At 37.0% G+C, this 27,251-nt stretch overlaps 1 protein-coding gene across 1 annotated transcript; it reads right to left on the bottom strand.

Annotated features, from left to right (window-relative positions):
- Positions 1–24,016: 24,016 nt before the first annotated feature.
- LOC142505482 (uncharacterized) lies at positions 24,017–25,186 on the bottom strand. The gene is made up of 2 exons (XM_075618469.1): positions 24,932–25,186; positions 24,017–24,817 (listed from the first exon to the last, which is right to left on the bottom strand). The coding sequence occupies exon 2, from the start codon at positions 24,710–24,712 to the stop codon at positions 24,236–24,238; it is 477 nt and encodes a 158-aa protein (XP_075474584.1). The 5' UTR covers positions 24,713–24,817; positions 24,932–25,186; the 3' UTR covers positions 24,017–24,235.
- Positions 25,187–27,251: the final 2,065 nt, after the last annotated feature.

Genomic DNA, 27,251 nt, shown 5'->3' on the forward strand with positions numbered 1-27,251 from the left:
ACACGTGATTTATTTAGAACCCAAGATTGCATGCATTCAGGTTACGTAAATTTAAATTTCCTGGACCTTACACTTACCTTTACCCATGGTTCTACCTTGAGAGGCATCTCCAAAACTGATTTTGGGACCTAAGTATTTAACTAGTTGTGATACTAATTATGCGTCTCCAATCATGTGTCTTGAACATCCACTATCCAATTACCAAACTACGTCTTTGGTCAGTTTCCTGAAACCTACAATCACAAATAATAAATAAATTTGGTACCCAAATCTATTTGGGTCCTGAACTGATTAGTCATTTAGGAATCCAGACTTAGATCAATCAAACTGAATTTCCAGTCGCCGTGTTTCAAATAGATTTACCTATTTTGTGTGTATTAGGTATGTTGTGTGCATATGATACGATATGTGTTTTAGCTCTGCTTCGCCTTGTCGTTCATCCTATATAGTTTTTGAACAGGTTTGCTATTAAGATAATGAATTATCTCTTACATCTTACTTTAAATAAATAATACTAGAATTTTTTTCATTATCTTCATAAAGATCGAACCATACCAAAACATAAATCCATATTTTAAAAATTGGAATTTGCGATAAAAATCCTTAAATCATCAATCATAAAAGCATACGTCAATCATACGAAATCCAGTGTCTAAACTTATAAAACGAAACATAAATCTCTCTTTAAAATAATCCTCAAAATCTTAATCAAAACTTTGATTATTATAATATTGTGGAAAACGTAAGGTCTTCGGGAATGTACCGTCATGCTCGATCAACACAAGCATCCGAGCCTCCCTCAACATCATCCTCTCCTGCGACCATTCAAACCTAGTGAGTCTACATGACTCAGCACGTCCGAACCATATGTAACGAGTAATACATATACATGCACATGCATCCTTAAAAGAATACTTTTAATAAATTAAGCCAGCATAAAACTCGTGAACATATAAACATTTTCGCAAATCATTTATGGACATAATATCATAAAGCATTTTCTCATCATCAATCATTTTAGTGAAGTTTGATCCTTAAAAATGACTATCATTTATCCTTTGTTCGATTGATCAATCTATAAACCATGGTACCTAGCGGTGGGGAGTCAGCAACTCTCGTCACTGGTCCGTGGCCTAAAATAAAATAAGTTCACAGCTCCTTCTTAAGACGGATCCCCCGCAATTCTTCTGTGTCACAGTCAATTCACATCCTTCAAAATATTTATCATTTCTTTTATTTATAAAATACCATATCCTCCAAAAATCGTAAAATAAGCATTTTCGAGAAAATTGCTCAATTGTAGCATTTATCGTAAAAATATCATAAATTAAACATAATTATTTTAAAAATCATTTAACTGTATTATGACCCCTCGGGACACTGTCAAGACATTCAAACTACCCGGGACGTAAAATGATCATTTTATCCCTGGACCCCGAACTTCCCATTTTTTACTATTTACTATGTTTCTTGACTCGAGCCTATCCCAAGCCATTATATAACCTTATTTTTTAATTTCTACAAATTTTATTAAATATAAAATCATGTCCTTTGATTTATTCAACTTAATCGCTAAAATGTTGTCCCTTTTATGGCCCGAATTGACTAGAAACTTAATAACATTTTTCCAAACTCAAACCACGAATTACAAGACCATAATTCACCGTCATGAGCCACGGTCCATCCCACACAAGACCACGGTCTAGCCTCTTTCTTCAGCCCTAGCCAAACCGCACGTTTTCCCTCCTTCACGCGTCGTGGCCCTTCCTTGACCGAGCCACCTTCGACCACCCTCTAACTAGACCAACTCCAGACCCTTAGACACCCTCTTAGGACCCTACTAGAACGCTCTTGCACCAGCCCCGCGTGCACAGCCTCCTATCTTCCTTCCCCAAAATCGCGTGCCCTCGACCACAAACTGAGCCAGCCCTCATGTTTCTATATCGTTCTACCCTTGTTTCCAGCCATGCTAGGACTCTCTACGACCATGACTCGGCCCAACACAGGGCCTTGATCACGGTTGGATAGTCCGCACGAAGCCTCCCCTTGCAAGTGCCAAAATTGAACCCAACATATGCAATACACCCTAACCAAGGCTCGACGCTTTCCCCTCTCATTCCAGCCCTTTTTTAACCTACATGGGACTTCTTTTAGGACTTCTAAACATCATCTCTCTTGCCCTTAATGGCAGCGAGTCCCTAAGAATCATAACGCGACTCAAAAATGCATTAAAAACTTCGAAACGTTAAAATAAATTATTCAAAACATTAATAAAACTTGATCATAATATCTTTACTTTAAAAGTATCATAAAAATGCATAATATGGTTTGACTGATGCAAAAAGAAGGGTTTAGAATGTGTCTATGTGTTTAAAACGATCGAAATATGATTATCGGTGCAGTGGAACGTCAGTGACGAATGGATGATGATTTCTACTCTCTTTTCGACAAAAACCCACCGAAAACCCCCCTAAGGTGCAAGGGAGTGGAGTGATCATTGCTAGAAGGAAGAACGATAAAGAAAATCGAAGAACTAAGGAGAATATTTTTTTTTTAACTTCCCCTTGCAAGTCCCTTGGTCAGCTGCTGTACACCTTGTAAGTGAATTTGTGTGTGTGTGTTTAAGGCTAGGAGTCTTTTCTTTTCTTTTTTTAAAATAAATAATAAAAGGCTTCTTAATCACTTAATTAATAGGCTTAATCAACCTATTTTTTATTTAATAAATTAGGCCCATTAAATTAATAAAATTATTAGGCCTCAAATTAAAAGATTTAAAAAATACTTATTTCCAAAAAATTCCTTATAAAATACATAAATTCTTTGCTCCAATTAATTAATTTAAATTTGACCTTTCAAATGCTAAAGTTCTTAAATTATTTAAAATAAATATTTTCTTAACTAAAAACAAAAATTTAGATTTTAAATCTTTAAAACTTTAATCGTCTCTGGTCCTCTGACCCCGGCCAACCACCGATATTCGCCTAAAAAATTTTAAATTATGAAATCAATCAAAATTACACAATTAATCATTTAGTTAATCAAAATATATCATTCAAATATCCAAAATTATTTAATTAAAATAATTTAGCAATTTAATAATTTTCATACATGCGGTTTACGTAACTGGATTTTTTGGATGTTATAGATAACGACTGTAATAGCCATTTACAGAGTTTTGTTTGTGATAACTGCACCGTTTATGTGACCAGCTCCGTGAATCAGTTGAACTCTTTGGACTATATCCAATCTCGGGCCTTTTAGCCTTGTTCATATTTTCAACCGGCTCTTCAACCGGCTTACTGGGAATAGGTTGTTCTAGTACAACAACTGATTTAACAAAATGAATGTATTTGCCTTTACCCATATTCAGTTCTAGCTTAGTATCGCTTGTTGAGGGTCCATCTCGACTGTTAAATCCTAAATATGTTTTGTCCCCAACTGATTTATGTAAACTTGCATTTCATTCAACGTGACTGATGACTTGTTCGAAACTCGAATCAGATCATTTAGTCTCGAGTTCTCGAACTTCAATTGCTGAATCAAGGATTGATTTTCATCCTTTTCTGCTGTCAGTTTAGTAATCTCCTTTTTTATATTCGATATTTAAACTGATTGTGAACAATCAGCTTCAGTTTTGTCATTGGTAGGATCATTTTTCTTAGTTTTAACTTCCTCAAAGGAGAGAGCAAGCTTACAGTACTCATTTACCATGTCATGCAGGGTAGAAATAAGTTCTTCACGTGTAAAATCAGTAGAACTGAAATCAAATATATGCTCTCTGCTAGATTCCAGTTCGGCATCATCAGCCATGAGGCATTTCACCTCCTCTTCATCACTACAACTTCTTGAGCTCTCAGTTTCGGATGTATCGCTGTTAGCTTCTGTAATGCCCGAGATGTGACTACTGTAATCTGAAATTGATTAATTGACAGAACTACAATCAATGAAGGTTTTAGGAGCTCGAGTGATGAAGCCGGGCGTAAATGCATTCAAGCCAAGATGTTGGACAGAACATCTGGCACCCGAGCGGTAGGAAATAACCGCCCTAAGCGCCAATGCACCATAAGAAGAGAATTTGGATAGAAAGTATGGCGCCCGAGCGGTAGTTTTTGACCGCCCTGAGCGCCAGTGTATAACAAGAAAATGTTTTGGGCAGAACATGCCGCGCCCGAGCGGTAACTTGCAACCGCCCGAGCGCCGATTGAAATGCTTGAAAACGAGACACGTTTCTCTATCATGCAACGTGTATATATATATATATATATATACAAGCTTCAGCATTTGAGAATTAAAAAAGGGACGAGAGAAAGCTACAGAAATCCTTACGCCTTTATATTTCGATCCGTCCGTCCGATTGTGAATCCGACTTCGGTACTGTGTTCCTATCAACGCAGGCTTCAACTGGACGTAAGTTTTATTAAGTTTTGACATGTCTTGAAATTATGATGTTGTCATAATTGAATGGGATTCATATATAGTGCTCTTGACATAGCAGACATCATAGAATCGAAGTCAGATTAAGAAACAGACTGATGATGAATTATTATGATTTTCTGATTATATTAATTTAAAATCGGACAGATTTGAATTATGAATGAATTACAGATTATATCGGATATGAGTTATAATTTGTAATTGATGTCTGGTGATTTGGTATTGACGGGGATACTGATATTGTGTCGCTCCGTCGTGAATTGGATTAAATACAGATTAATCAGATTCAGTGTTGAATTGAGAATAGAATATTAATATTATGATTCTCGACATGTCGTTTCAGATTTACAGAGATAGTCTAGAGTTTAGAACTGAGATTGCGTTAGACCGAGACCACAAACGAAATGTATAAGTCAATGTGGTATTGGGAGATCGACTTGAGTCGGTTTAGACTTGAGTTTCCCTAAATCACATACTTTACTTTATTGCATTGATATTGTATTGATTCGATTGATGTACTTGTTCTCTTGATTTATAGATAGCAGGTATTAGAAGAGTAGTCTTATGACAGAAGTGCCTGATAGTGGCGGGATCGCCACGGGCACATTGCACGATGTCATAAGATAGTGTATTGGCGATTGTGCCAAATTCTGTCACTGGAGGATTGGCTATCGATGTGGATAGAATTGTAGCTTCTTCTATTACTGGTGATCGGTACCGTATCGATGTGGATAGAATTATAACTTCTTCTATTACTGATGATCGATGTCATATCGATGTGGATAGAACCGGAGTTTCTTCTATTACTGGTGATCGATACTATGCCGATGTGGATAGAATCAGAGCTCCTTCTATTACTGGTGATCGATACTATATCGATGTGGATATAATCGGAAATTCTTCTATTACTGTTGATCGATATGGAATGCCAACTTCTGGAAACCGGGATCCCTAGACTAGGATTGAGTCTAGTCTGAATTGTAGAGTTACGAGTATTGTCGACAGTCTGATATTGATTATGTTTCAGATTTTGATACATATTGCTGTTATCTGTTACATGCTTTATATTTGTTTATATGATTGCATGTTTCGCTGATTTATACTGGGATTATATTCTCACCGGAATTATCCGGCTGTTGCCTTGTTTGTATGTGTACATGACAACAGATGGGACAGGATCAGGGTCCAGGAGATGAGGAGAGATCGTGATAGAGTGGAGACTTCGGACTTTGATGTATATAGTGTTTTGGCACTTGATAATTAGATGTTGAAACTTAGTTTTTACTGATTTGTAGACGGTACAGGACTTGTACTTTATTTTATACTGAGTTGTATATTAGTTTGATTTCACTACATTTCGCATTAAAAAGAAAAAAAATTTATGACCCTAATTACTTGATTAGTAAATTGATCCTGATGACGATTAAGAACTGATTAGCGTCCAGGTCCCCACAACAGGTGGTATCAGAGCGATAGATTCTTTAGAATGAGATAGAAGCTAGTGAATGGGAAAGATTGAGTTTTCTTTCCTGCTTTTGATTGATAGCATGATTTACTGCTTTATAATACATGTTTACCTGAAATATCTAATTTTGATATGTTATTGTGTATTATCTGGAATGGATCAGCTGTAAGATGATCCGAAGAGGATTGAAACTGATCTGTCGTACTTGGGTTACTAATCCATTTAATTATCAGATATGCCTCCGAGAAGAGTGCCTGAACAGGGTAGTACTTCAAATCCTCCAATGGATGTGACAGCCACTCCAATGGAGACGTTGCTGAAAAGGTTTCAGTCATTTCATCCACCGACTTTGAAGGGTACGGAGAATTCCGTGGAGTGTGAGAGTTGGCTGGATGATATTGAGATGATGTTCGAATCCTTGGAATATACGGATGAGAGGAGAGTGAAATTGATAGGACACCAGTTACACGACGTTGCTAAGAACTGGTGGATCACAACGAAGAGGTCATTGGAACACCGAGGTACGACCATTACCTGGAATGTGTTTAGAACTGAATTTTATCAGAGGTTCTTTCCAGTGTCTTATAGGAAGGACAAGGGAGCCGAGTTCGCAAACTTGAGACAGAGCCAGCTAAACATTGAGGAATATGTGGCCAAGTTCTCTTCACTGTTGCGGTTTGCTCCACACGTGGCTGAACATGATGAGGCCGTTGCTGACCAATTATTAACGGCCTGAATCCGGAAATATTTACGTTGGTAAACACTGGGAGACCGAACAATTTTACCAACGCCTTGAATAGAGCCAAAGGAGCCGAAGCCGGTCTGATGAGACAGAGAGGAGCTTCGTTTGTGCTTCCAGCACCGGGATCACAACAACCACCTCCTCGATTTGAAGGTGGCAGCAGCAGTAGCAAGAAGAAGGATTTCTTGAAGGCTAGAGGGAAGCAGTTCAAGAAATCCGAAAGCAATTCTTCTAGCTCTGGGAGTCCTTGACAGAGCCAGAGCTATATTGGACCTATTTGCAATACTTGTGGAGGGAAGCATCCCACTGAGTAGTGCCGAGGAGTGTTTGGCAGCTGCCGTATCTACAAACAACAGGGACACTTTGCTCGAGTGTGTCCACAGAGAAGTGCCCAAGGATCCCGGGCAGCAGAGTCATCTGGATCAGTGGCTCAGACAGGGAGACGACCATCTGCTGTTCATTCTTTTCAACCAGCACCGCCTACTCAGTCACAGCAGAGGCCGGGAGGAAGCCAGATAGTGATCCAGCCTCCGAGACAGCAGGCCCGTGTGTTTGCATTGACTGAGGAGCAGGCACAGGATGCACCTGACGATGTAGTTGCAGGTAACTGTTTTATTTCTGGTTATCCTGCATATGTATTGATAGATACTGAGGCATCACATACTTTTATTTTTGAGAGGTTTGCATTGAGTCGTGCATTACCTATTGAGTCATTGTCTGCGGTAGTGTCTGTCTCTTCCCCGTTAGGGACAAGTTTGATATCGGTGAAGACTGTGAAATCTTGTATACTGCAGTACGATGGGCATACGATTGAGTTAGACTGTATTGTGCTTGGTTTATCTGATTTTGATTGTATTATCGGTATCGATATGTTGACCAAGTACCGAGCTACAGTTGATTGTTTCCACAAGATAGTGAGATTCAGACCTGAGATGGCTGAGGAATGGAAATTTTACGGTAAGGGTTCTCGAGCTAGAATTCCTTTGATATCTGCGATAAATATGACTCGATTATTGCAGAAAGGAGAGGATGGATTCCTGGTATATTCAGTTGAATTACTGAAGTAGATCCCATCATTGGCGGACTTGCCAGTGGTGTGTGAGTTTGCTGATGTCTTTCCAGATGATATTCCTAGATTGCCTCCGATTCGAGAGATAGACTTCAGCATTGAGTTGATGCCAGGAACAGTTCCTATTTCGAGGGCTCCGTACCGGATGGCACCGATCGAATTGAGAGAATTGAAAGAACAGCTGGAGGATTTACTGACCAAGGGATTTATCAGACCGAGTGTTTCTCCTTGGGGCGCTCCAGTATTGTTTGTGAGAAAGAAAGACGGTTCAATGAGGCTCTGTATCGACTATCAGCAACTGAACAAGGCAACGGTAAGGAATAAATACCCATTGCCTCGCATTGATGATTTATTTGATCAGTTGCAGGGTTCTTCGGTGTATTCTAAGATCGATCTAAGATCTGGATACCATCAACTAAGAGTCAGGGATTCTGATATCTCAAAGACTGCATTCAGAACCAGGTATGGACACTATGATTTTATTGTCATGCCGTTTGGTTTGACGAATGCACCAGCAGTATTCATGGGATTGATGAACCGTGTTTTCCAAAGATATCTGGATGATTTTGTAATCATATTCATTGACGATATATTGATTTATTCAAAGAATATGATTGAGCATGCAGAGCACTTAAGAACTGTGTTACGAATTCTGAGGGCTGAAAAGTTATATGCTAAATTGTCGAAATGCGAGTTTTGGTTGAGACAGGTAGTATTTCTGGGACATATTATATCCGGAGACGGGATATCAGTTGATCCCAGTAAAGTTGAAGCCGTGATTTCTTGGCCGAGACCAACATCAGTGCCCGAGATTCGTAGTTTTATGGGTTTGGCAGGATATTATCGTCGATTTATCAAAGATTTTTCGAGTATTGCAAAACCGATTACACAGTTGAATCAGAAGAATACTCCATTTGTTTGGTCTGAGGAGTGTGAGTCCAGCTTTGTAGAGCTGAAGAAGAGGTTGACCAGTGCTCCGGTGTTGACTATCCCGTCAGGTACTGGTGATTTTGTTGTTTATTGTGATGCATCTCACCGTGGATTGGGTTGTGTTTTGATGCAGCGGGGACATGTGATTGCTTATGCCTCGAGACAGCTAAAACCCCATGAATCTCGTTATCCAATTCGTGATCTTGCATTGGCAGCCATCGTCTTTGCATTAAAGATATGGCGACATTATCTGTACGGTGAGAAATTTGAAATGTATTCTGATCACAAGAGCTTGAAGTATTTGTTTTCACAATTAGAGTTGAATATGAGACAGCGAAGATGGCTGGATTTATTGAAGGACTTTGATTGTGAGATTAAATACTATCCAGGAAAGTCCAATGCAGCAGCTGATGCACTAAGTCGAAAGGTATGTTCTCTATCCTTATCGACTATGTGTGTTTCGAATTTGATTGAAGACTGTTGTTTGTCTGGATTAGCTTTTGAAATAGATCGTCAGCCTCTGAGATTATGTGCGATTCGAGCTGAACCGGCATTGATATTGAAAATCAAAGAGGCACAGAAAGGTGATCAGAACGTACAAAATTCGATTGCTATGGTCAGAGCTGGACATCGATCAGAATATCAGGTTCAAAATGGTATTTTGTATGTGAATAATCGTCTTGTTGTGCCGAATGTTTCGGAGTTAAGACAGCAAATACTGACAGAAGCGCACAACAGTCGTTTTAGCATTCATCCTGGTGGCAGTAAAATGTATAATGATTTGAGGACACAGTATTGGTGGAAACAAATGAAATCTGATGTTACTGAATTTGTAGCCAAGTGTCTGAATTGCCAACAGGTGAAGGCTGAAAGAAAGATACCAGGAGGACTGTTATAGAATTTGTCGATTCCTGAATGGAAATGGGATCACATTTCCATGGATTTTGTGACATAGTTGCCAAGATCCTCCCGAGGTTATGATGCGATTTGGGTCGTGATTGATCGACCTGACCAAATCTGCATGTTTTATTCCATACAAAATGACCTACCGATATGACCAGATGGCCGATATTTATGTGCGTGAAGTGGTCAGATTGCACGGAGTGCCGAAGTCGATTGTCTCAGACCGTGATCCTCGGTTTACTTCGCACTTCTGGCAGAGTTTGCAGCAAGCTCTACGTACGAAGTTACATCTGAGTACCGCATATCATCCACAGACTGACGGACAGTCAGAGCGTATGATCCAGACATTAGAAGATATGCTGAGAGCTGTAGTGCTTGACTTTAGCACTAATTGGCAGGATGCCTTGCCTCTTTGTGAGTTTTCGTACAACAATAGCTATCAGTCGAGTATTGAGATGGCTCCATTCGAAGCGTTGTACGGAAAGAAATGCAGATCCCCTCTTTATTGGGATGATATCTCTGAAGCTCCTGAGATTGGACCTGACATGATCAGAGATATGACTGAAAAAGTAAAACTAATTCAGAAGAGAATGAAGGCAGCTCAGGACCGACATGCCAAATATGCCAACATTAGACGACAACCGTTGGTATTTGAGACAGGAGACAGAGTATTTTTGAAAATTTCTCCTTTCAGGGGTGTTGTCAGATTTGGCAAGAAAGGAAAATTGTCTCCACGATACGTTGGTTCATATGAGATTCTCGAGAAGGTAGGAGATCGTGCCTATCTACTCGCATTGCCGCCTTCTATTATCAGGAATACATGATTTTTTTCATGTATCTATGCTGCGGAAATATCTCCCCGATGATTCTCATATTATGCAGCCAGACGAGACCGAGCTGGATGAGACATTGAGTTATGTCGAAAAACCAATTCGGATTATCGATCGTAAAGAAAAACAGCTCAGAACAAAGACGATTCCTCTTGTGAAAGTTCAATGGACTCGTCATGGCATTGAAGAAGCCACTTGGGAGACTGAATCAGATATGAGACGAGAATTCCCAGCATTATTTCACTGATGTAAATTTTTATTCAACTTTAATTACATTCCTTCTTAATGATATTATTTGACAATCTGTGATTTCGAGGACGAAATCGTATCTTAGGGGGGGAGAAATGTAATGCCCGAGATGTGATTACTGTAATTTGAAATTGATTAATTGACAGAACTGCAATCAATGAAGGTTTTAGGAGCTCGAGTGATGAAGCCGGGCATAAGTGCATTCAAGCCAAGATGTTGTACAGAACATCTGGCGCCCGAGCGGTAGGAAATAACCGCCCGAGCGCCAATGCACCATAAGAAGAGAATTTGGACAGAAAGTATAGCGCCCGAGCGGTAGTTTTTGACTGCCCGAGCGCCAGTGTATAACAAGAAAATGTTTTGGGCAGAACATGCCGCGCCCGAGCGGTAACTTGCAACCGCCCGAGCGCCGATTGAAATGCTTGAAAACGAGACATGTTTCTCTATCATGCAACGTGTATATATATATATATATATATACAAGCTTCAGCATTTGAGAATTAAGAAAAGGGACGAGAGAAAGCTACAGAAATCCTTACGCCTTTATATTTCGATCCGTCCGTCCGATTGTGAATCCGACTTCGGTACTGTGTTCCTATCAACGCAGGCTTCAACTGGACGTAAGTTTTATTAAGTTTTGACATGTCTTGAAATTATGATATTGTCAGAATTGAATGGGATTCATATATAGTGCTCTTGACATAGCAGACATCATAGAATCGAAGTCAGATTAAGAAACGGACTGATGATGGAATTGTTATGATTTTCTGATTATATTAATTTAAAATCAGACAGATTTGAATTATGAATGAATTACAGATTATATCGGATATGAGTTATAATTTGTAATTGATGTCTGGTGATTTGGTATTGACGGGGATACTGAGATTGTGTCGTTCCGTCGTGAATTGGATTAAATACAGATTAATCAGATTCAGTGTTGAATTGAGAATAGAATATTGATATTATGATTCTCGACATGTCGTTTCAGATTTACAGAGATAGTCTTGAGTTCAGAACTGAGATTGCGTCAGACCGAGACCACAAACGAAATGTATAAGTCAATGTGGTATTGGGAGATCTACTTGAGTCGGTTTAGACTTGAGTTTCCCTAAATCACATACTTTACTTTATTGCATTGATATTGCATTGATTCGATTGATGTACTTGTTCTCTTGATTTATAGATAGCAGGTATTAGAAGAGTAGTCTTATGACAGAAGTGCCTGATAGTGGCGGGATCGCCACGGGCACATTGCACGATGTCATAAGATAGTGTATTGGCGATTGTGCCAAAGTCTGTCACTGGAGGATTGGATATCGATGTGGATAGAATTGTAGCTTCTTCTATTACTAGTGATCGGTACCGTATCGATGTGGATAGAATTATAAATTCTTCTATTACTGATGATCGATGTCATATCGATGTGGATAGAACCGGAGTTTCTTCTATTACTGGTGATCGATACTATGCCGATGTGGATAGAATCAGAGCTCCTTCTATTACTGGTGATCGATACTATATCGATGTGGATATAATCGGAAATTCTTCTATTACTGTTGATCGATATGGAATGCCAACTTCTGGAAACCGGGATCCCTAGACTAGGATTGAGTCTAGTCTGAATTGTAGAGTTACGAGTATTGTCGACAGTCTGATATTGATTATGTTTCAGATTTTGATACATATTGCTGTTATCTGTTACATGCTTTATATTTGTTTATATGATTGCATGTTTCGCTGATTTATACTGGGATTATATTCTCACCGGAATTATCCGGCTGTTGCCTTGTTTTTATGTGTACATGACAACAGGTGGGACAGGATCGGGGTCCAGGAGATGAGGAGAGATCGTGATAGAGTGGAGACTTCGGACTTTGATGTATATAGGGTTTTGGCACTTGATAATTAGATGTTGAAACTTAGTTTTTACCGATTTGTAGACGGTACAGGACTTGTACTTTATTTTATACTGAGTTGTATATTAGTTTGATTTCACTACATTCCGCATTAAAAAGAAAAAAAATTTTATGACCCTAATTACTTGATTAGTAAATTGATCCTGATGACGATTAAGAACTGATTAGCGTCCGGGTCCCCACAGCTTCGGCCCATTTCGATTTTCTTTCTTCAGCTACCAGGGCTTCATGCTTCTTCCTGGATGATTTCTTGTCATCCTTAGATATTTTCCTGTGCTCGAAGGGTTTCTTTTCCTTCTCCACTAATCGTCTGCTGTCCTTCTTCGGCTTGGGACAGTCACCTATGAAATGAGCATTTTTGCCACAGTTGTAGCACGTGTTCGGTTCATCCTTTGATTCATTCATGTGGTAATTCCTTTGGAATGATCCTTGATTCTTTCTCATTAACCTTCCAAACTTTTTGACGAACAATGACATTGTGTCATTGTTCATCTGTTCAGCATTCTTCTCAATTGAAAATGTTGGCTCTAGTTTCAAAGATATGAGGGAAGTTGTTACTGGTGGGACTGATGGTTCACCCTCTCTTGTTTGCATTTCAAATTCATATGCTTTCAGGTCTGTAAACAAATCATGTAGTTTCACTTTATTAAGATCTTTTGATTTTCGCATGGCTATAGTTTTGACATATCATTCTTTGCGAAGGCCATGCATCACCTTTAGAGCAACTTCTTTGTTTGAGTACACTTTTCCTAGTGCATTCAGTTAATTCACGATGCTGCTCACCCGTTCATCAAACTCGTTCATTGACTCGCCAGCTTTCATTTTGATATTATCGAATTTTTCATGGCAACTGAGAGTTTGTTTTTCTTGGTTTGTTGATTGCCTTCAAAAATCTGGATCATCTTTTCCCAAATTTCTTTGGCAGATTTGCACTTATTTATTTTGTTGAAGGTGTTCTTGTTTAGCATTTTGTAGAGTATATCCTTGCCAACGTTGTCCAGATTTTCTTTCCTTTTGTCTTCAGCTGTCCATTCATCGTGTCGCTTCTTAATGCGATGAGGTGCTCTATCAGTTAGAGCAACTGCAGTATTCGTCTTCATTATTTTCATTGATCTGTCAGTTATGACATACCACGTATCATCATCTTGTGTAGCTAGATGAGCCTGCATTCTAATTTTCAAGTCATAAAATTCTTCCATTGAAAACATAGGAATTTTAATGAACGAATACATGGTTATCAAATGTGTGTATGTGGGGACCCGGGCTCTAACTCGACTCTTTTTGGGATTAACTGGATATTTGCTAGAAAATGTGGGTCGTAAAAAAATTTCTTTTAAACACTGTATCAAATGTACATAGATCATACACAACAACATCTTTATTCATTCTAGCATAAACAGATACAAGTCTTGTTCTATTTCCATCATACAAACTAGAGTTCACAACATACTACATATTAAAAGTAAACATTCCTAGTTCCTCTTCTTGGCCCGTGATCTCCACGCTATCTCGTCCTCTCATCTCTTGTCTCGACCCAGATCCTGTCCCACCTGTTGTTATGCACACATACAGACACAACAACAGCCGGATACTCCGGTGAGAACAAATCCCAGTATAAAACATGTATACATGCATATCATGCAAGGGAATACAAACCATAATACATGAATATACAAAATAAAACATGAACATACTATCATGAATGAAATCAATAATAACATGTTCCACATAGTCTATGAAACATGAGCAATAGAAAACAATCAACTAAAAATCCAACTCATATCTTGGACTTGACTCTTGTCTGACTCTAGGGATCCCGGTGTGAATAAGATATAACAGATCTCCCACCTACTCTCCCATTCGGGGTGGCGTTACATCTTATTCCTAGACTTCGGTCCTGACTATATCGAATATCTACAATCAGAGTGATTCTAATCCGAAGTGTCGATACCACCGAACGTCTAGTTATTTGGAGAATCTACCAAATGACTCACCTATCTTAAAGGCTTGAATATGAATCTATAAACAAGACACAACATATCAAAGTAGAAACAACAATCTACTATGTGATTTTGTTGGGAAACTCAAATTGAATCTCATTTGAGTTGTGTCTTCCCAAATTAAACATGAATTATACCTTTCTTGTTAAACCTTTATCGATGTCGAGGTCTCGAAGTCGAAGTGAGGCACGATGAATCTGAAATGGCAATGTTCAATAGATACAAGATCAACATTCAACTCAACCAATACATGTACGTAGCAATATTCATTCTAGGTATATTTCGACGGCATAACGACGTGATCTTGTAATACCAAATCAACTCAAATATCAATACTGCATATCAATAACTCATAACCACTATCATATACACTTCAAACTCTGAAATTCTGCATAAGTTCATACATATATATGCTGGAAATTCATAACAATAACATACGATAACATTTCTTCGATCCGTTTTCAAATATACGTTCGGAATCATCATAAGAACACATAATAACAACCAATATCTGATTTCCCCAACATCTCAACTTCAAAGCATGTTGAAAGTGAACAATACTTATATCCTCTTGTAGCTTTTGATGTAAGGAACACAAATATGAACTCGGATTGAAAATCAGATGGCTAATTCTTTCACAACTCAAATTTTACTATGGAGAAAGCTTGAGGGAATTTCTGAAGTTCTCTCGGTTCTCAGCTGCTGGAAGGAATGGAAATGAAGACAGATACAACATATATGCATGGCAAGGGCAAGTGGCTTCTTTTCCAACACCCACGCTGCACCGCGGGTGCGCTGCCTCTGCACCGCGGGTGCGCTCAACTTTCGGCATGCTATCCAACAATTCAGAAAAGTCGACCGCGGGTGCGCTTGGTGTTTGACCGCGGGTGCGGTGTCATCTTCATGACAAAACTCCAACTTACTGGCCATCCACCGTGGGTGCACTCCTTCTTGGACCGCGGGTGCGGTCGGTATCCTAGCGCGGGTGCGGTCCCCTATCCATGCAACACTTCATAATTTCATTTGATCAACCTACAATCTCGGGCATTACAGTGTATTTGGTATCATTCAAGAAAAGATTTAATTGTTCTGATAACACTTGTTAGGATCGTTTAATATGGGTAAATTGTTTAGAGGGGGGGTGTCTGTTGAATAAACACTTCGACGTTTTGAAGTCTTTTTCAAAAATTGAATCAGTTCTTTAAGAAACTGATCCTTAAAGCTTGTATGTCTATATCGATCAGTTAACTAATAATAGTACGAAAATAAACTGAAAGATAGAATGAATATTTTGGTTAGGGTATCGTGATAATTGAATGAATAACAATGATGGACATAAGGATTTTTATGAATGTTCAGAGACTTCAAATACTTCTACGTCATCTTTTTATCTCAATGATAGAAATTCACTAAAAGACTTTGATTATTTACAATGAATTTGTAATAATCCACTTCAATTTGGATTTAGACACTGTCAAAATGAAACTCTTAGTTTTTCTTATAAAACTTCTTAGTTGATAACCGAATAGCTCAAATAAGTAGCCTGAATGCTACGAATAAATCAATGAAGTGTGAGCTAAGATTTGCGAATTGCAAACTTAATATAAACTTGAAAGTAAATCGCAATTGACTGAAAAACTGATTGAGCTTGTAGTTCATAACTGGCTGTTGTTTTTCATCACTTTTTTTCTTCACTTCTTCAAAAACGAACTTCTCAGCAATTTATAATATTTGATCCTAATGCTCACATTGAATACATTAATTAATGATATTCGTTGCATGTAGACAACCTTTTTTGACAGAGGTACGATGTATCAGACTGTTATGGTAACGTCCCGAAAATCTGAAGGTCCACGTAAACCACATGCATGCAAGTTATTAAATTTTTTTTGTATTTTATTAAATTGTTTTAAGGCATTAAATGCATGTTTATTTCTTTAATTTGTGTTTTAATTCATGATTTGTTTAAAATTTCATGAATTATGATTTTTAGATGCATTTCGCGCTCGATCGAGGAACGGAGACCGGAGAATTATCAGGAAAATTATTTTATTACATGTTTAATTTTTATTAAGTAAAATAAGGTGTTTTAAGTGTATTTTTCAAGAAATGGGCTTTGTTGGGTTTTTTTACATGCCATAGCATATTTTAATCGGTACACAAATTTTAACGATTTGGGGGACTTTTTGAAGGTTCAGACAATATTTTTAAAAACGTACCCAAACGAAATATTTTTTGGGAGCATTTTGGGCTTTTTGGGTTTTATTTAATGCTTAATGGGCCCAACTATCCCTTAATCCTTATTTTTGGCCCATTAGTGCATTGTTTAACATTTAAATATGCCCTAAACTAATACTAAACCCTAAACCGAATCATTGGTCGCCCACCCACTAAAATTCCAGCAGTTTTTCTCGTGAAGTTTCAGCAGCCTTGTTAAATAAAATATCGGTCCTCCATTATTTCTTCAAACAAGATACCTTCTCGCTCCTCCGGTGCTTCCCCGACGCGCGATTTTTCGAGGTTTTGTTCTTAAATCATCAAGGCACACATGTTTCTTCCTTTGTGCATCATACACGCTGATATTATGCGAAAATTTATGTGAAAGCATGTAAAACTTTCGATCTAATCGTGTGTGTGCATTTCGTTGTAGGTTATTATGATAATATTGCATCATAATGTTTGTAACCCATGATTTCTTGTATCATTGTGTAAGGGGGATGCCGATCTTCATATTAGGGGCTTTTCACGTTGAGGAGAATGATGTTAAGATGCTAGAGTCAAGGTTTGGTCGAAAACTTTGAGGGGCCGATCGGTGTTTGTTGTAGGGTGGCCCGGTTTGACAAGATCTAAGGTTTTGGGATGTGCTGCGATGCATGGCTCAATTCAAGGCAAGGATCTGACCCCCTTGAGTCCGTTACGGGGCTGGGAGAGGGCCATGAACAGCTGGTCAAGGTCTAGGAGACGGTCGAAGAGCTAGGTGGAGTAGTGACTCGGTGGTCTCGTGCAGAGCGCCTTCGTGAGTATCACACGGGGCGGGGGTTTGGGGGCAGTAAGGTCAGCTAGGTTTGATCAATGAGAGTCTCTTGGGTCTCACTTGGTCCTAGTCTGGTTGGTTAGGTGCTGGTCCGCGTGGTCTTGATCTAGGATCGATAATTTGCAAGTTTAGTGAATTAGGGTTGAAGATGTCTTGCACAGAATTTTCCAGCAGCCTAAGGGGCCTGGTCGAGGGGTTTAAGGGGCTTCTATTGAAGGTTTTAAGGCTGTTAATATGTTTATAAGGTGTGGTAAAAGGTTGGGAGAAATTTGGTTAAATTTTGGTTCGACTCGGGTTAAAACGAATCGATTAAGTTTTGAAACGGGCTCGAGTTTAAGTCTAAGAAATATTGTTAATTATGTTTGGGATGTTTTAGGGAGTTTGGTAAGCTTCACGTCGAAATTAAGAGGTCCAGGGGAAAAACGGTCATTTTGGGTTTCTAGGAGCAAAATGGTCATTTTTCACCCGGGTGAGTTTTTAGTCCTACAGCGCCCTGAGCACAAATTTATCATGTTTTTAAATGTTTATGCATCATGATCATGATTTTTATGAAATTATGAAACATACGTTGCATGCTTGATTTTAAGTAAAATTTATGCATGTGAATGATTTTATAAGTGATGAAAATGATGATGTTTTGAAGGATGAGAATTAGTTGTGACTGATGATGTATATGTAAATGCTTAAGATGTATATGTAAATGTTGATGATGAGGTCTAGGCACAATGGATCGGTAATACTGTCACTGATGTCCGACAGCCGCCGGGTACCAGTGTTTTGTGTAGATGTATCCATCGTATAATGATGAATGATGATACGAAAGTCACAACTAATTAACTGAATTCATTAAAGGAAATGATGTATAAGCATATGATGATAATGATGAGCTGTTTTGACACGTTATGATTTCATATGACACGTTTACTTTACGCTTTTAAAGTTCACGAAATGTATGTTGATTAAAGTATATTTTCACTGTTGTGTGATATATATATGTACTTGTGATATCCGGTATAGGTGTGTTGAGTCTTTAGACTCACTAGACGTGTGTGATGCAGATGAGCATGTTTATAAGGGAACTAGAGGTGATGATGACTGAACGGGCGGAGCTGGCTGTGCGCACGAGAACCCGAGGACCTTGTATTTTTTTGCAAATATATGATTTTATGGGAACACATTTAAACAGCTTTTTAAATGGTTGATGATTTTATTTTGTTGAGGGTTTTGACAGATTTTAATATGCTTGATGTTTATTTTATAAACGGAAATTTTTAAGGTTGGTTGTTCTTTTCATAATTTTAACTGCAGTCATTTTATTCGGCAGTGAGATGATTTTATAGAATACATGATTTAATTTATGAATTTCGTAGGGATGGTTTCGGCCATTGTTTATTTTTTTTAAAAAAAATTTCAGTAGAATTTTAAAATGAGCAGACGTTTCAGTTATGCTTCATTTGTTCAACTTTAGTACGGACTGTCAGTTTGTCTGCTGAGATTCAAATTTCAACTGATGATGTGGCTAACTGATCAGGAGACGAGCTATTCGACTTATCAGTTCAGCTGATCTATATCAGTTCTAACTGATGTACTTTCGGTTTGAATGTTTCAGTTCAGTTTGGACTGAATCAATTTAGCTATATCAGTTCGGCGAATATTATTAGTTCTAATCTTCAGTTCCGATATCCGATAGTTTCTCAATCTCCAATTCATCAGTTTGAGAATTATTAATACTTACGAGAACTTAAGTTTATTTATTTCAGTTCTTGAGCCGTTTAAGTCCGATAAGTCTCTTCAGTTCAGTTATGCTCTTTAAATTCGGTTACTGGTTCAGTTCAGGTCTTCTGGTCGGTTACTGACCAGTTTGTCAAACTCTGAAATTTAATTATAAGTTCCAAGATAGAAGAAATTCATTGCTCTTGAAAAAAAAAGATTATTTTGAAGGATGTTAAAGTAGTAACAGTAGCTTATGCTATGGTTAGAAGGGAGTACTTCTTTGATCTTATGAGAATTAAAAAACTTACATTGATATGTGAAGAACTGAAAAAGAACTATGATCCTATATTCCCAATTGCTCATGATGACAGAGCAACCTTCACTCAGTTGGATACAAATTTGAGTTTTCTTCAAAAAAAGGTGAAGTTCTGGGAAATTGATCAAAAATTATACATTCCAGTGGATCACAAAATCAATATATCCTCCAAGGACTTCACCAAAGAAAAATCTGCTCAAAAGGAAAAGTCTAAAGAGGAACAACATGAGAAAGACTCTTCAGATCAAGTGTTGAAGGAAGATATTGATCAAACTGAACAAGAATCAATCCAAGCAGGGCTCTCAGCCAGTCCAGCTAGGCAAATTTTGGACCAAACCGAAACTTCAATCACTAAAGGACCAGAACATCGGAAATCAGCTAAACCAATTTAGGAGATATCTCTGGTTAACATTGATAAATCTTGAATACAATAACTCATGCCATTGTAGAAGTCCATGATGAAGAAATTGCGATGACCGTTTCATCAAAAATGGAAACTGAAGACAAAGTGCTGATGTAACTGAAGTGGTGAAGTCAGTTGAAGTTCAAATTCCTTCATTTGAGGTTCCTAAAACATTTTTTATGTCAACATCTATGAGAAACCAGTTGAATCCGAGCCCTACAATAGTTGAAGAGTCAGTTGCAGTAGCGAACCAAATGGTAATTTAGGAAATTGAAACTGAAGTCGTTGACGCAGTTGAGCTCGTTGATGTTGCTTGATCAAGCAACCAATTGCTCATTTTTCGGATCCCGAAACGCATATCATTGCTGAATCACCAGAATGGGAGATAAGAGATGAACTTCCAATGGACAAAATTTTCTGAAATCTGACTGGTATAATGCTCTTTTGTCACAAGTAAAGACATGTAAGAAACTGATTGATACTGATATAGAAACTTCAAAGACAAAGTGGTTAAAGATATCAAGAATCTATCCAAAGATGTCAACTCCCTATTCATCCAACTAGACTCCATGAGAAAGAACTGTGCTTCAACGTTACAGCTATCAAGTTCTCATGATGCTGCCCTCTCTCAGAAGATGGATTTAATTCGTGGAAATTTGAATTTAAAGATTGATTCAATTTACACTCAACTTTCAGCCAAATTCGACACTATGTCAACCCAAATGACTTCGGTTGTGCACATTTTGGATAGTTATGTGGTTGTTCCTTTATTGAAAAAATTGGGGAAGAAAAGTCTAAAGCTGAATCCAATGCAAAGAAATCTGACAAGAAGAGTGAAAACAAGAAACAATAGATAGTTGATATTGTTTATTAGATTTATCAGAAATTGTTGGAAACTCAGTTTATCATAATTGCTTATCAGAAGTTATTTTTGCCTAAATTAGATGAATTTCTTAAATTTGTCAAACACCAAAATGGAGAACTTGTTAGAACATAAATTTTATGTTTTGATGTTAACAAATAATTAATGCAAAATTGATTTAAGCTAAACTGAACTCCAAATCAAATAAAACTGAATATGTTAATAAGCTAAACTGATTTACATAAAGTGGACTATTAGAACAAACTGACTTGGACCCAAACTGAAGTATATATTATCAGTCTATTAGTTTTCATCATTCATTTTAAAGGAAATCAAATTACACTGGGGGCTAAATTGTTTTTGGATATGTTTTTCCTTACTTGCTGACACAGCCAGAATCAACCTTTGTACAGATATTAAGAATGATGACCTAGAAAAAAGACTTAGAAACGACTATATTATTTGGAACATATATTTTTTAAAGCTTGTGACCGTTGCGGTTCGAAAAATATAACAGAAATTATCAAGTTTCAAGAACAATTACCAAGTCTCAAAGTTCAAGCAAAAAATTGCTCCTACACTAAGATAAACTTTAAAAGTATTGTATCTGATCATTGAGGATCATTAATTACTAGAAATTCTTTGTAAGTCATTATTTTCGATAACATTTTGTATATTGTTTCTTCGTTCAATAGTAGATTAGGAATTTCATTTTTGACAGTGTTAAGTTCAAACTGAACTGGGTTTTTGTAAATTGCTTATAAAAATCAGAGTCTTCTACTGTGAGTCTTCCCAAAAGGAAGAAGAAATGACGTAGGAGCTTAAGTTCTCCGAACATCCAAACTTGCATACATTTTACATTAAGTTTACTTAATCAAGTCATCATTTGAATTATTCTAATATATCATTTTGACTTCTTTCTGCATGTATTTTTGTAGCCATCTGACATTGATATTCGAGAATAGATAGTTAAGTCCCTAACCCAACTGAAATAAAGTTAAAAAAAATTTGTCGAAAGTGTTCATTTAACTCCTCTTCTGAACACTTAACCGATCCTATCACATTGGTTAAAATAATACTTATTCTTTCAATAAATTAACCAAAATAATTAAATTTTTTAGAAACCAGTTTTATTATCATATTTTCTTGCTGAATCTATTTTTGCTTAATTTTCGTAAAATATCTACCCAATCGAATCTTGCATTCGATTTTTTTCATCAAGGAGTTATATCGTCGACTTTTCAAATTGTAACAGGAGTTAGAATTCATTTTGATGCTTTAATTTATTTCCTCAGTAGAATTAGAAATATAAATTTTTTATTAGAATTTCCCAATTTCTCAAATTTTTTAAATTTTTTTAGCCACAACCCTTGGATGTACTTAGGGATGGCAATTTTCCCTGCGGTTTCGAGGCTCCGCGGGAAAAACCCGAAATGAGACGGGTTCGGGGATATGTTAATGGGTTTGGTTTCGGGTTCGTGGATTTTTAAAAATCTCCGAAATATATTGGGACGGGTTTGGGTATCCTATCCCCATACCAAACCCTCCCAAACCCGCCCCGATAACATATATATACATATACAGTTGTATATATATATATAAATACAGTAATATTTATATATATATATATATTATATAAAAAAATATAATACTTATATATATATAAATATAATAATATATTCGGGTATTTTAAACGGGTTCGGGGACGGGGATTCCCCGATTAGGTAGATCCGAGGATGGGTGCGGGGATATAATTAAGAGACGTAGATGGGAATGGCAAACCCGCCCCCGTCCCATTGTCATCCCTAAATGTATTTGTGCGGGGTGGACCCATCTCAGAATAGTTGAGGTCCACCTCCTGCAAGTGTTAAAACTACAAAAGAGGATATATATTTTAATGACATTGATTGTGATGGTAGCTCATTTCTCACGTGTCACGGTCTTCTTGGTGAAGCAATTCTCCATCGGAAACAATCGGTCAAAAAACTAGACTTGTTCTAAGTGCGGAAGATGTTCGACAGATACGGTGAATATATGTTAATTAATAAGCTATTAAATCAATAATATAAAATTGATGAATAATGAACATATGTGTAAAACAGATAATTAAGAACATAACATTTGTTTATGGAAGTTCATCTTTTTCTCGATAATGGAATAATTACACTAAAAACTTTGATTTATAAAATCATATTATAGATACAAAACGTCACACTCTCAATTGAAATTTTTAACAACCATTTATGAAAGTCAAATCAACGAATCTCAACAAATCTGCAAACTCATCAAACAGATGATACATCTGTTGATCCTATCAAACTTAATCTACACCGAATCATATTCCACAGATGAGTTGAACTTGTAAGAACGTTGAAATTTCTTGAGCACTGATTATCCGTGATGATATGATAAAAACTCGTGAGCGGTGCTCTGTTGCTCAAAGTACTTAAAAAAACTGATTTGACGATCAAGTGTGAGCAATAAACTGCATGTTTATAATCTAATAATTGGGAAAGTGGAAATTCATGGTGATTTGAGAGCTTTATTGCTTCTTTAAATTATGTTTATGGACAATATTTGTGCTTTACTAATAACTATTAAATTCTTTGAAAATCCCCCTTTACATAAGTTGTCTTCAACGATCATATTTTTCTTTGTAATGCATCTGTACCGTTGTCTGAAAAGTATCTGAGTTTTGGGTTTTTTTTTTAATGAGTGTTGGATCTATGAAAGCCAATGAGAAGTTATCCTCATCTTTGTTTACATCAAAATCATGCACGTTTCTTTATCAGATACATTATATTATTTTCTCAGTGAATTTCAAAATAAAATACAATATATCTCAAAAAATTTATTGAGCATTGGTATATCCTGAAAGTATTCAGTTCTTTCTTCAATTCTTCCATTGACATTTCACAAACGATCATCTCTTTATACAGTTTCGCTTCTATTTAGCCGAAACAAGATAAAAAGACCGTACACGAAATTTATGATAATTCTATTTGCACTCCTCTTTTTTTATATTACTCGTAATTTAATTCATAAAATAGTAGGCTACAATTAACATTATTGAAAGGTAAAATTATGGATGAGAATTATCATGTGAAATTTAACATAAAATAAAAAAACATAAAACAAATCAATTAATTAAATTTTCCGAACACCATACTAATTGATAGCAATATTAACTATATATTCTTGTGCAGAAGATTGTCGTTCTCACAGATAAATGCTCCCCAACATGTTTAATCCTCTGCACTGCATAATAATCACAAAGAAAAAGGGAAAAAAAGATAAATTTTAAAATATTAATGATATTATTATTATTATTATTTCCCCAGTAGATAAAGCAGTGAATTTTTATTTTTATTGGTGTGATGTTTCACTTCTTTGGGAAGAACTCCTCCAAAAACCAGTGCTGTAAAATTTATCCCACATCTCCTTCTCCAGTTCCAGCACTTCTTTGTTATCAAACCCCGATTCCAGAGAATTAACAATGGCGACAGGGCTTGATACCGGATGAATTTGTTGCTCCTTCTCATCGCAGCCGCACTTCCGCGGCGGCAGTAGCCCTTTCTTCATCAGCCTGCGGAGGCGCTTACGCCTCAGGGCCTTCCGGCACAGCCCTGCCGGCACCTTGTACACAGCCAGCACGAGGAGGTTGACAAGCCCACAGGGGCAGCAGCAGCACACCGCCGCGCATTCCGCCGTGGTCCCTCCCGCCACCTCCGCCAGCCTCACCTTCCTCAAGCCACCCCGCGATGAATAGTTCGAGTTCTGCAACAGAGGCTGCCGCCTGTCCACCATTGAACCGGGCTGGCGCAACACGACTTGCCTCATCATTTCGACTATTTTGATTTCCTCTTCCTTAATTCCGCTGTTTTTTCCAAATCCCAAATTCTTTCCCACGCGAACACAGCAATCTTAACTCCCCGAAACCTTTCAAAGCTATATTAAAAAATAAAGAAAAATCCCAGGGAAAAAAAACACATAAATTTTATACAACCCAAATGAGAAGATCGATCCAATGATCAAAATATAAAAATCGAAACTGAAAAATACCAGGAAATTGAATGTCAAAGTATTTGGCTACAAAAAGTGGAGAACAAGCGATGCGCCATGCTGAGAGGCAAGGTAGAATCGGCGGCGGGCATACAGAAAGAACACGGCCAATGTTGGGAGGAGGACGGGCTATTTTCCTTCTGTTGTTGGATTATTTAAGGAGTCCTCCAAAAAGACAGGGAAATTCTTCGAGCGTTTTACACTCGGAGTTTTGACAAATTCAACCAACGTCTCTCATGAACGGTTCCCCCTATTTATCTAATCTTTTTTTCCCATTATTATTATTTTTATCAATAATAATAGTTTATATACGTTTTCTTTTCTTTTCTTCCCTTCTGAACATATATAGATAGGGATAAATACGATCTATATATAACAAAGGATATAGATTTTGGTTTGGGTATGCGTGAAATTATAGACCGGTGAATGTTAATAAATTCAATACAAAAACTTTTATAAAATTATTTCACGAAAATATTTGTGATGCGAATATCTTATTTGATACGACTGATAAAAAATATTAATTTTTATGTAAAAATATTAATTTTCATTACGGGTATAAATCGAATCGACCGATCTCACTAATATAAATATATGAAACCGTCTAACTAAAAACATACTCTAAGTACAATGTGTTAAATGTGCATCGGAGCGGGTTTATTCTACCGACCACGGGGGGTAATATGCTCTATATAAATCTAATGGCTCAAAATTAATCAGATATATTTTTCACGTTGCTTCACGAGGACGACCGATATATTTGTATATATATATAATTGTGTATATATGATGATGTATGTATTCTCAATCTGAAAATATATCAAGGACACTGGACACAGTCATGTCTAGAATATGGCTCAGATACAAGTAACATGGTTCAATAAATGATAACTGATGTTAATGATAATTATTTCTCCTTTTTTTTTAACAAGAAAAAGTTGTTGAAAATTTGTGGGTAATTTGTTAAATAAATTATCAAACTCAACTTCAACTTTATCTCAACTCTCTGCACCCAAAAATTTTGTTTAAACCTCCTAAACCATTAAAAAAGACAATATTATACTTATATGTGTTAATTTCAAATGATTGATTTTTCTGGCAAGAAATGGTATCAGAGCTTATAAAGAGTCTCGAGCCTCTATCGTGTGATCTGACACGAAGCACGACTCTCCGTAGGGGACAACCTAGGCTCTGTTAAAGAGATTGAGGTTAGCAAGCTAATAGATACCCTTACGTGTGTCATCATGTGATTGATCCTCATATCCCTCATCTACTTATCCGAAAACTGTAGCTCTGAGTTGGGGTACTGAACTTAAATTGTATCAGAATCGAGGTAAAATTATTTCAAACATACAAATTTAATATTATTATGTAATTAAATGTTTGAGGAGGAGAATTTTCTCAATTAACATGAATCCGAACCCATGTTTGAGATTAATTATTTACAGAACTTATTCCAGAACTCTGGAATATTTGAAACAGAAAGTTCTAACCAATGTTAGATATCAAGAAGGAGCTTAACAGAGTTCTAAGGTAAACTTATGATTCAAAATAACAGGTTCCTAGAAATAGTACCAGATTCCTCTAAGCTCTTTGGAGTTCTTTTAGAAATTGAAAAGACAGTACATAATATGGCAATATGTTGTATTATGTACCACAAAATATGGAGAAAATTCTTGTAAATCAGGAAGAAATTCTTGGAATATTAAAGGATATTCGAACAAGAATTCAAAACCTAGAACAACAACCAAGTTCTAGTAAAATGACTTCTCACATCAAAGAGGGTAGGCCAAATTGATGCCAAAACCTTTAACTGAAGAAAAAAAATGAACAATCTAATCAAAACAGTCTCAGAAAAGAAATTAATCTGATGATAACTTTATAAAAGATTGGTCTTGAGGATCTCCAAGACCTTACATAATCTTTTGCAAATTTTATGGTTGTAAATCTAAAGATGAACACGACTGGGAGAGTCACCCACCACAACCTGGTCATCTTCACAAGAACCACCAAAAAAAAAGTGTGGGATCTCAGAATATAAATATGAGAGAATCCCAACCAGACTTTTACACTGGTGGAGAATCACACCTAGCGGGAACAAGGTCAAGGAAGAATAAAATTTCTTTGCACTAAACACCATATGGAAATTCTGTTTTATAACCTATACATCCTTGTGGGGTTATGCTTAACCTAAATGTATTAGATTAAAAAAATATAGAAGATCTCATAGATGATTGGACATCCGCTATGAGAATTGCAGGAGACACACTCGATCTCAATAGAGAAGGATTTATTAAACTTTTGGAAATGAGTCTTACGG

Source organism: Primulina tabacum, chromosome 10, assembly GCF_025594145.1.
Source record: "Primulina tabacum isolate GXHZ01 chromosome 10, ASM2559414v2, whole genome shotgun sequence".
In the NCBI taxonomy this organism is placed as follows: domain Eukaryota; kingdom Viridiplantae; phylum Streptophyta; class Magnoliopsida; order Lamiales; family Gesneriaceae; genus Primulina; species Primulina tabacum.

Coding starts and splice junctions, on each gene's coding strand:
- LOC142505482 (XM_075618469.1), bottom strand. CDS start 24,712: ATGATGAGGCAAGTCGTGTTGCGCCAGCCCGGTTCAATGGTGGACAGG.